The sequence below is a fragment of the Vanacampus margaritifer genome, chromosome 1 (assembly GCF_051991255.1).
Source record: "Vanacampus margaritifer isolate UIUO_Vmar chromosome 1, RoL_Vmar_1.0, whole genome shotgun sequence".
Classification (NCBI taxonomy): domain Eukaryota; kingdom Metazoa; phylum Chordata; class Actinopteri; order Syngnathiformes; family Syngnathidae; genus Vanacampus; species Vanacampus margaritifer.
Window position 1 is genome coordinate 13,900,096 of NC_135432.1, and position 10,477 is coordinate 13,910,572.

The 10,477-nt window shown below is 39.6% G+C and overlaps 1 protein-coding gene across 2 annotated transcripts; it reads right to left on the minus strand.

The window, feature by feature from the left end:
• Positions 1-427: 427 nt before the first annotated feature.
• On the minus strand, positions 428-9,836 carry cables2a (Cdk5 and Abl enzyme substrate 2a). 2 transcript variants are annotated; one of them, XM_077546465.1, is made up of 9 exons: positions 9,287-9,836; positions 7,728-7,820; positions 5,825-5,902; positions 5,555-5,651; positions 4,229-4,397; positions 3,908-4,005; positions 2,952-3,058; positions 2,111-2,315; positions 428-2,011 (listed from the first exon to the last, which is right to left on the minus strand). In XM_077546465.1, exons 1-9 carry the CDS (start codon positions 9,766-9,768, stop codon positions 1,871-1,873), a joined length of 1,470 nt encoding a protein of 489 aa, XP_077402591.1. In that variant the 5' UTR covers positions 9,769-9,836; the 3' UTR covers positions 428-1,870. The 2 variants fall into 2 exon arrangements, with proteins under 2 accessions (XP_077402591.1, XP_077402599.1); XM_077546473.1 differs by lacking the exon at positions 5,825-5,902.
• Between the last annotated feature and the right edge of the window lie 641 nt (positions 9,837-10,477).

Here is a 10,477-nt window from a genome sequence, read left to right on the forward strand (position 1 = left end):
CGGCGCTCTCCGCCATGTTGAAACTTGAAAGGTTATCTCAGCTCGGAAACTCGGGTATCAAAATTAATTCCCAGTTGTCCAGTGAAAAATATGACATTTCACATGCGTTCAAGTGCAATTTTCTAGTTGACATGTGGTATTTACTATAATTTTGATACCACACGAAGCAGCATAATGTCAGTACTAAATTGTTTACACGTATGCGTAGCATTTTAAAAGTAACGTAAAAAAAAAAAAAAAAACTGAAGCACTGTATTAGAGGCACTTCAAATGGTGGCAGGTGTGTCTTGACTCCCATTTAACTTAAGACCAAAAATGACAATTTTGTTTAATTAAAAAAAAGAATGTCCAATGGTTTGAAATAATTTCATCCGTTTATCTCGTTTTATTAGCTGTTTATTTCATAACATTACACCAACTGATTGGATGAAGTTCAAATTATGGCATTTTTATTTCAGTGATTACTTCCACGTGGCCACTGTTGCAAAACAGCAAAAACATTTTCAAACATCGCTAACAAAACGCCAATATGCTAAATCAATGTAGTTTGAGGGATCTGAGTATAAAATAACCTTTCATTGATTTGGACTATGAATTCTTTACAACAGGGATGTGATTTGACCAAAGTGAAATTATCTGAAAATTTAGCCGGGGGTCTGGGAGCTCATGGGTTTTCCGTGTTTTTAAGTACTTTCAATGCACTCACATGACAAAGAAATAGACAAAACAACAGCATAAATTTTCAATGTATATTGAACTATCCCATATAAAATGGCAGTTTTAGTCAACTCAAAATCAGTCACATTCAAAAACATTGGACTGCCTTTGCTTTTAAAAACTATCACTGAGATTATCATCATATCTAACTAATGTGATTACTAAATTAACACATAAATAATGTTGAAGAGTTCAAATTTCATGAACAAATAATTGTATCATGACCAAATGAAAAGTAACTCATATTAGAGCATACCACAAATGTCTTTGTTATAGCAGAAGATGTTATCTGTCGGAGTCATGTGCATACACAATGAACTACTAAAAAAAAAAAAAAATTGGGGAGATAAAAAAAGCGGAATTCCGCGAATTAGCGGAAAAATCACATCCCTGTTTACAATAAAACACCTAAAAATAACTGAATTTAAATATATTTTAATCGTTCACACAATACAAAACGTTTATTTGACCAATTTTCCACCAACATTCAGGAACATTTTTAGCAGTAGACATTTTTAGAGGTTTCACAACACAAACATTTCTTTGGACTGAAACATCATTTTTACAGCATGACAGTTAACAAATTCATTGCCACTGGATTTGCAGGCACTTAAATGTTTGCACATCTACATCGAACAACACACACTGCTGCCTCTGATGGAGCGCTGAATACACACACACACACACACACACATTTATTTACTTTGACAACAGTTAAAGATGTCACAAAGCAAAATTCCTGAGAAATCAAACATGTGCCAGTGATGCACACTGGGGGGGCCTTGTGCACAACACGCACACACATTACAGTAAACACATTACACAGAGCTGCCATGAAATACATTAAAGAATGACACACAATTGTCACGTGCCACAATCTACAGTTCAATGTCTAGTCAAAAGCTTCAAACTGCATCAGTGTCACAGTGGGTTTAAAAGGCATGTTTAGGAAAAATAAAAAAAATGCTATTTAGGTCATCATGGTGCAAAATCCACAAATATAGAAAAGCCATTTGAGCATTTATTTTATAATCTTAGTAGTACTTGTGTACTACATCAAGGAATAAACACTGAAAGGGCTTTCCATGACTAACATCACAGTTTCCCAAGAAAGCAGACGAGCACATCTGGAACATGGAGCCAGCTCGACCAACTAGCCCTGCTTCACCAGGCGGCGGTAATGCGGCATGACCTTGCTGTCGGGCAGGTAGAGGCCCATCTCCAAGGCAACCAGCACGGGGAACTCCAGAGGAACCAACTCCCGTCTGTTGATGCGGAAACGCTCCTCCAGTTTCTGTCGGGGTAAATGTGATTGGCTGCTTGGTTAACTAGAATGATGATGATGATGATGATGATGATGATCATGATGATGATGATGATGCAGTGTCCTCACGTCAATGAGCTGCTTGACCTCGGGCTTCCTGAGGTCACTGCTGATCTTGGCAGCCAGCAGCACGCACGCGGCCGCCACCAGCTTCCTGTTGGGCTTGTTGAGGCGTCCCTGCAGCACCAGCTTCTCAAAGTAAACAAAGGCCATCGCCGTGGTGACCGGCTGGAGGTTGCACTCCTCGCTCACGGCCCGCATCTCCCTCTTCAGGCTGATTTGGCAGAAAAGTGGGACTTTTTTTTTCTCCCTCTAACTCATTCACTGCCATTAACGGTATAGACTTCAAATATTCATTTTGAACTATCTCGATTAGTTTAACTTTTTTTTTCACTTTTGTTAACAAGAGTGTGAAAACCTAGAATGTTTTTATTGTACATTTAGAACAGATATAAAATTTGTGATTAATCGTGAGTTATTTCATGAAGTCATGCAATTGATTACGATTAAATTTTTTTTTTTTTATTTAAAATGTTTAATATTAATTAATCGCATGACTTCAATAGTTACCTCACGATTAATCATAAATTTGAGATATGTTCTAAATGTACAATAAATAAAAAAATCTAGGTTTCCATACTCTTGTTAACAAAAGTGGAAAAAAATTTAAACTAAAAGAAATTGTTCTAATAATTTTTTTACGTCAATAGCCGTCAATGAGTTAACATTGATGGCAAGATTTTGATGTGTTGAAACACAAATAGAATAAATGGACGGCATAAATAGTACAGCACTAGCAAATACGGAGTTGGCATTACTGTGAATAAGTCAACGTTAGCTAAGGCTGCTATGTTGGTAGCACAACTTCATAAGATTGAGAAGCTGGTAAGATTTGAAGACGCGTTTGTACCTTCGGATCTTGCTGAGGGTGAGCAGGATGTGAGGGAACTTCTCCTTAAAAATCTCGTTCATGTCCTTCTTCAGGTCGGACGGTTTGACGTACTCGATAACCGTCGTCTGCGGGGTCAGAAATGTTTCCAACGTAGTAGTAATAACAATAATAATAATAATAACAATATGCTTTCTAAACGCAGCATTCTGATTAACTCATTCACTGCCATAAATTCATTAAAAAAATATATATTAAAAATTGGGGGCAAGAGGCGATCAAATTTATTTAATTGTAATTAATGACATGACTTCACTCACGATTAATCACAAATTCTATATGTTCTAAATGTACAATAAAAAATTCTAGGTTTTTATACTCTTGTTAACGAAAGTGAAGAAAAAAAAAAGTTAAACTAAGAGAAATAGTTCAAATGAATTTTTGACGTTTATAGCCGTCAACGGCAGTGAATGAATTGGGTTTTTTTTTAAAGAAAGAAAATATTATTAAAAATTCGAGGCGTCAGGCGATTAAAGTTTTTAATCGTAATTAATCCCATGACTTCACTAGTTAACTCGTGATTAATCACAAATTTTATGTACAAAACTAAATGTACAATTAAAAAAAAATCTAGATTTTCAACAAAAGTTGAAAAAAAAATTAAACAAATAGAAATAGTTCAAATGAATTTTTGACGTTTATAGCCGTCAATGGCAGAGAATGAGCTAATGTTGCATTTGTAGAATATGAATCAAGCAGCAAAATCCACCCATTTGCATCCATCTCAGGGGGGCGGCCATTTCGCCACTTGCTGTCGAGTGAAAATGACATCACAGCTGCTCGGGGTTCAGGTAAAGACCAATCACGGCTGAGCTTCAGAAAACAGCCGAGCCGTGATTGGTCGTTACTTGAGCAAATGTCATTTTCAGTCGCTAAAGCAAGAACACTTTGAAGTGACGACCGTCAACAACACTCACCACGTGAGATGCAAATATGAGAACCCGCTTGTGTCTCCCGCAGGGCCACTGAGGGTCGCTGAGCAGGCTGGGGTCGTACTCGGCCACCTCTTCCGTATCTGAAGTCAAAGTGAAGATAATGTGTGTGGCTTCGTCTTCTAAGGCCTAGTTACTTTCCACCCAACCAATATATGATGGATTTTCCTTCACAGAGATTCACTTGGCAACTCAACAAAGATGTTAAATACGGCAGTAACGAAAATTGAAATTTAGAATATATGATATTTGATGCAGGACTTGCATCAGTTCTCATCGTGTGATGCAAGTGCTCGGTGTCCATACATGCTTCTTGTGCCACAGTGCTATTAAGGCGAGTAGGGGGGCAGGTCCTCGGCCCGTTGCCACGGAAACGAGTGGGCGGGGTCTGAGCTGTGCCGTTTTCTGGTGCGCCGCCGCTTCTCTGTCTCACCAAGGCGTTGGTTGGATAAAGGAACTGAGCGTATGAAATTGTCTGAGCAGGAAGGAGGAGAGAGCACATTGGGAAAGATTGTCAAGTGAAATCAGATTTCTTGACGACAAAATGACAAAATGAAAATGAACTACAATCCCCTTCAAAAGTATTAGAACGGCAAGGTTCCTCTTTTTGTTGTATATCATGAAACGAAAGTACAAAATTCTATATTTTATTTCATGATATTTACATAATCTGGATGTGTTAGGTCAGGGATAGGCAAGTTCGATAGGCCATGTATACACGTAGCCGTGTTTTTTTGCAAATGGGAGATATTTTTCTGCGGCTTGCCCTGTCATTCACACGTCCGCGGGGATTTTTTTCTTTACAAACGGAGGTCTCTAAAAACTCCGGCCAAATTGAAGATTTGCGTATTTCACCGGCTCCGCGGTCGCGTGTGTCGTCCTCGACACACGTCACTCTCAATCACATACCTCAAGTAGTTAAAAAGAAGAAAGAAGGAAAAAAAAAAGGCGGCGTGGATTCGCTTGCCTACCGGGGAGACCATGTTTGTATATGTGTGTGTGTGGTGAGTGAGTGGGGGAAAAAAAGAAGTGAAGCATTTGAAGATTTTGTATTTATCCTCTTTGTTTTCCTCTATGCTGCGTTTATGATGTACTCATTGACTGTTTACAAGTTGTTTTTTTTTTAATTTAACTCATTCGCTGCCATTAAAATTGATATATTTCTGTCAAAAATTTATTTGAACTATTTCTATTAGTTTAACATTTTTTTCTACTTTTGTTGACAAGAGTATGAAAACCTAGAAGTTTTTTTTTATTGTACATTTAGAACAGTTATAACATTTGTGATTAATTGTGAGTTAACTAGTGATGTCAAGCGATTAATTATGATTAAAAAATGTAATCGCCTGACGCCCCTAATTTTTAATAATCTTTTCTTTAAGAAAAAAAAAGAAAAGATTATTAAAACATTTTTTTTAAATAATTTAAATTACTTTTAAAAAAAACGAATAAAATATTAAAATTGAAAAATTCGGGGCATCAGGCAATTACATTTTTTTGTAATTAATCGTATGACTTCACTAGTTAACTCACGATGAATCACAAATTTTATATCTGTTCTAAATGTACATCATCAGATCTTAACCCAATAGAGCTTGTCACTTGTCTCTGCCCGCATGCTCGTACACTCACTTTATCACACGCGCCCAGCTCCATGCCCTCCAGCGAAGGAAGCAGGTCAGCCGCCACCAAAGAGGACCGCCTTCTCTGCGCCTCCAGCTTGGTGTCGCTGTTCACAGAAAATCACGTGTGTCATTTCTTCGCCCGTGCATTCTGTGCAGCGTGCGTTCCCTCAGCGTGAACAATGACAAACAGAAAAAGAAAAAAAAACAGGCAGCGGGGGCAGATGGCGGCGGGGTGTGTGTGTGTGGGGGGGGGGGGAGGGGGGTGCTTGGCGTGTACCTGAGCTGAGCAATCTCTCCATAGGGCAGCACTGAGAAAGCAGCGTATAACGACCGCCTGGCACAAATCAGCATGATCCTGCGGGGCACAGCAAGTACAGGCACACAACAGATGGGCGCATCAGTCGACGAGCTACAGCCCGTGTCGTTTTGTCATGTTGAGTCAGTCTGCAGATACACGTCTAAAGGTCTAAATATCTGGTTAATATCAACTTGACTGCAATCAATTAGGAAAGGGCATAATAGATTGACTTTTGATCATTAAGAATTGTGTCGGTCAATTTCTGGTTCCGTTTTGACTCTTTTATATTGTGAATTTGTGTCGTTGCCGTTTTAAAGAAATGGAGGCCAGCAGAGATAGCAAGCAATTCAGACCCATCTAGCTAGATGCAGAAAAGGAATGCAGAGCTCAATTCTGTGCCACAGCCCGTTTGTCTGCTGTCAGGGATCATATCAGGCCATTTTCCATTTTCATTGGTCCAAAACTTTCTTATGTACTACAAGGTATCACTGTTCATCTATTTATGCCAGTGATGTATAGTGACTGGTAGAACACTTAAATGCTCTTCTAAACTTTTACTAGATGACAGAAGGTCCAATTAGCCTGTGCACCTCTTGCCATCCATACAACAAAATGACTGCTTTCAACTAAACAGGTTCAGGTTTCAGTCCTTCTTTCTTTTTTTGCAGTACAGGAGATATAAAAAGTCCTTACAGCCCTGGTCCAATACCAGTTTTCACTGTATAAAAAAAAACAAAAAAACAAGACCAAATATTTACAAGATAGCAAATATATATATATATATATATATATATATATATATATATAGCCGTTTATCTGATGCACTTTAAAAGGTGGCAGGCGTATGCTGGGTTTGGCTGATAGGTTAATGCTTAACACAGCCCCACCCTAGTTTTAAGAGGGTGTGAACACTTGTGCAACACCATTATCTCAGTTGTTTATTTTTACTGCCCTGTCTGGAAACATTTATTATTTATTTATTTTGAATCAAGGTGTACAGATTATGGAATTTTTATTATTATTTTTTATTTATTTACATGGTGCTATATTTTAATGTTCAATGACCCTGAGATTTGCACACAGCGAGCATAGAATTTTTTATAGCGTATGTGAGTATATCGAGTTGTGATAATCATTTCATAGTCTTACGTTATGTCATTTTGCTTGGTTGTGTGCCGTGGTAAAATAAAATGAAGGTAAAATAAGTGCCTTGGTTACTGCCAAAATAAATGAGGTGAAACACTGCATGAATCCATTTTGGGAGTTCCCATCCCTACAATCACCACAACCTAAATTCAGATCAACAATTTGACCATTTATTTTGACATTCAAACTGCACGTCAATGCCACCCAATGGAAGGCTCTTTAAATGCGACAATAGCAACTCCATAAAGAGCATTGATGATTGTGGAAAAGCCTGCCTGGCAACTTTCCTTCAACACAAGCACAACATCAGACCTGAGGGTCATCAACATGGCCTTGCTCCTTCCAGCCTCTTAATACACGCCAACAGGCATAAACACGATATGAATACGAGGTGAAAAACGGAGATGGCGCGACAAAAATCAAACAAACAGACCAATATGGCTGCAGAATAATTTATAAGCCCCACTCTTGTGCGGCGTGTCATTTTGAGACGGCCTCATAGCTGCAAGGGGTTAAGTTACTGTTGAAACAGGGTGCAACGTGCACTCACTGAACTTTCAGCTCTTGTGACTCGGTTCTCTCAAGCAACATCCATCTTAATATTCCCTTGCAGCGTTTACTCGAATAAGCAGCTTATCAGAACAATGTCGGTGGGTGATGATAAGGGGATGCCAAAAGAAAATTAATGTTGGGATGATGCATATAAGGTTTGCGGCGCTAACTGTGCACGCCTCACCTGCATCCCCTGGTGTCGTACTGCCTCATGCTCTTGATGAAGTGGACCTTCTTTGGCAACTTGGGTCCAGGGGAACCGGAGACATTCCTCAACCTGTGAGATCATCCACATGAGTTGAACATCAACAGAAGGCAGTGGGGGGGAAGTCATGAAGAAGTATACATTCTGAAGTATTTGGATGCTTCTCAGAAAACTGCTCCGTTGATGGCTGCAAATGTCAGCATTTTTTCCGCTTTAAAATCAATCACCACATTTGACCGATTACAATATAGCATAAGAGATCAAATAAACAACATTAATGAGATTTGTGCTGTTGTTTGTGAGTGAATGTTTTTTGAACAGTGAAAAATAGCCGTCCCGACGACTTCCTGCATCACTCTTAAAAGCAGCTGTTACAATAAACTGGAAGAATGTAAACAACAAAAAACATGAATCAAGTTCCACACTCTCCCAAATTGACAAATATGTCTGTTGGCGAGAAAAAAAAACTGTTGTTACAAGATGAGTCTATGAGGGAGCTCAAGGGAATTTATTTGTTAGGCAGTGGTTATTTTGCCGTGACTGACAACGTTACTGCTAGCGTTATGTTGCCGTGAACAGTTCTGATTGGTCAATCGGAATTGTTGGCCTACTTTACTGAGATTACAGTAGGTTGGCAGTGAATAGGTTATTTTAGCATGATGTCTTGTGTAGACTGCCGTGTTACGGTTCAACTGGCTTCCAGATTAACTAGCTGTCCATTCCAACTGTGGCCGTTTTCAGTCCAATAATTTTGTCTGCAGTCTGCAGATTCGTCACAAGTTCCATCGAAATTGTTCAACTGTTCAATTCAATAAACACGTGTAATAAAGAGGCTTGTTTACAACACTCGACTGACTGCAAGAAATTGTAAACATAGTAAAAAAAAAAAAAAAAAAAAGTACTGATATTTGAACCCATGATGCGAAGTAATAAATCAGCTAGTATGCATTTACCAGTGTATAATTTGGAATTTGAATTTCACGGCAAAATAATGCTAGGTCACCAGTTTCCGGTCACAGCAAAATAACCACTGCGCATTTGTTGTGTAGGTTTTTAGAGGCTTTTGAAATTATATGTTCATGCTTTTTAGGAAATGAGACAAAATGGGCGCCACTTATCACATTAACTTAAGTTTTCAAGCACCAGAAACACCAAGAACTTGACTCAAGAAGGATTTTGAGGACTTTAGCCTAGGATTTTCAGACCTTTTAGTTGATGATAAGCATTTATATTCAAAATCTTTGCAGTACACGGATGTGGAGGGTCCGATGACTGCATTTTTTCATTTCGTCATCCGTTTGTCTATAGTACAGGAGTGGAATCAATACTTGTACTTTTAGCAGTCATTGTTTACATGAAGTATCTGTACTTGAAGGATACATGAAAATACTGACTGAGTCATTTTGCCACCTCTGACAAAAAGGCCAAAAGACGGCACCAGCTGTGAAGATCCATGACAGGAGAAGTGTCAAAAGGAATTAATCTTAGCTTTCGCCGCACAATCAGGAAATGCTACTGGCTTGTGACGAGGCACCAACCTGGGTCGTGAATCCTGAGACTGTCCGGCGGGCAGAGGGCTTACTGCCGGGGTTGAGCGACCACGGGAGACGCAGGGCTGTTGAGCGCCGGTCAAGGGGGACAGCGGGGTGTCCGGGCTTTCGGCTACACCGCCACCCTCCAAAAACACCTCGTTGGCCCCGGCGGACCTGACCGAAGGACCGATGACTCCCAGAAAACTGGACGAAGAGCTACTGGCCGACGGAGGTGGCTCCACCACCTGAGATACCGGCCCTTGGCTCTCCGTCGGCGGGGACAGTGGCGGCTCCTCGGCAGCTTTTCGAGCAGCATTGTCGGGGTTCAACCGACACTGAGGCCGTCCGTCGAGTGAGATATTGCTGAGAAACAACACAGCCGCCTGCCTCCTTTTGGAATCTCTGGTTTTCTTTCGATGCTCTCGGTGCGTTTTGGTCGGTTTACTGCTGCTGCCAATGGACTGAAGACCGCAAACTGCCGTTGCCATTCTACTTCGAAATAAAATGTTCCTATTGGTGTCTGTTGGCTTCTAGCTCGAAAAGCTTGGGAAGAACACTAGACCCGCCTCCCTCTCTTCGCTATTGGCAAACAAAGCCTCCAATTCTCGTTGCGGATTGGACAGTGCATATGTCGACACGATACAACATCTATATTCTCATTGTTGATTGGTTGTGTAGATTATTTTTTTAGCTTTAAAGCATAATTGTCCAAATAGGGTTTGGTCAGCAAACTGAGCCAGGATTGGTCATTTTCGGTCGAAAGCAAAGTGGAAAAAATTGTTTTAGGTATTAATTGTTCATAAAAAAATGATGAAGTTATCACTTTAATCACAGACGAAATATTATATTCTTACTTTGAAAATGGCTCAATGAGGAAAATTGAATGGCCATTGTGCTGCTGCCGGTCTTAGCCACGTGGGAGCAGAAGACACAGATTCAGTATCGGAGACAGAGGTCTTTGCAGGATCATAACGGCTCTTCTCAGGTTCTTACAGAGGATAAAGAATACATGACTGTGAGTGGAGGAAAAAAATTGGACCTTAACTCTCTGTTGCAATTTTTTTCCCATATGTAAAAGACAGATATTAATTCAAATGTTATGTATTCAAATTCATACTGTTATCTTACATCCATAGTATTAATAATTAAATAGAATGTATAGAATTAAACAGTTGTGCATCATGATTCATTAATTGC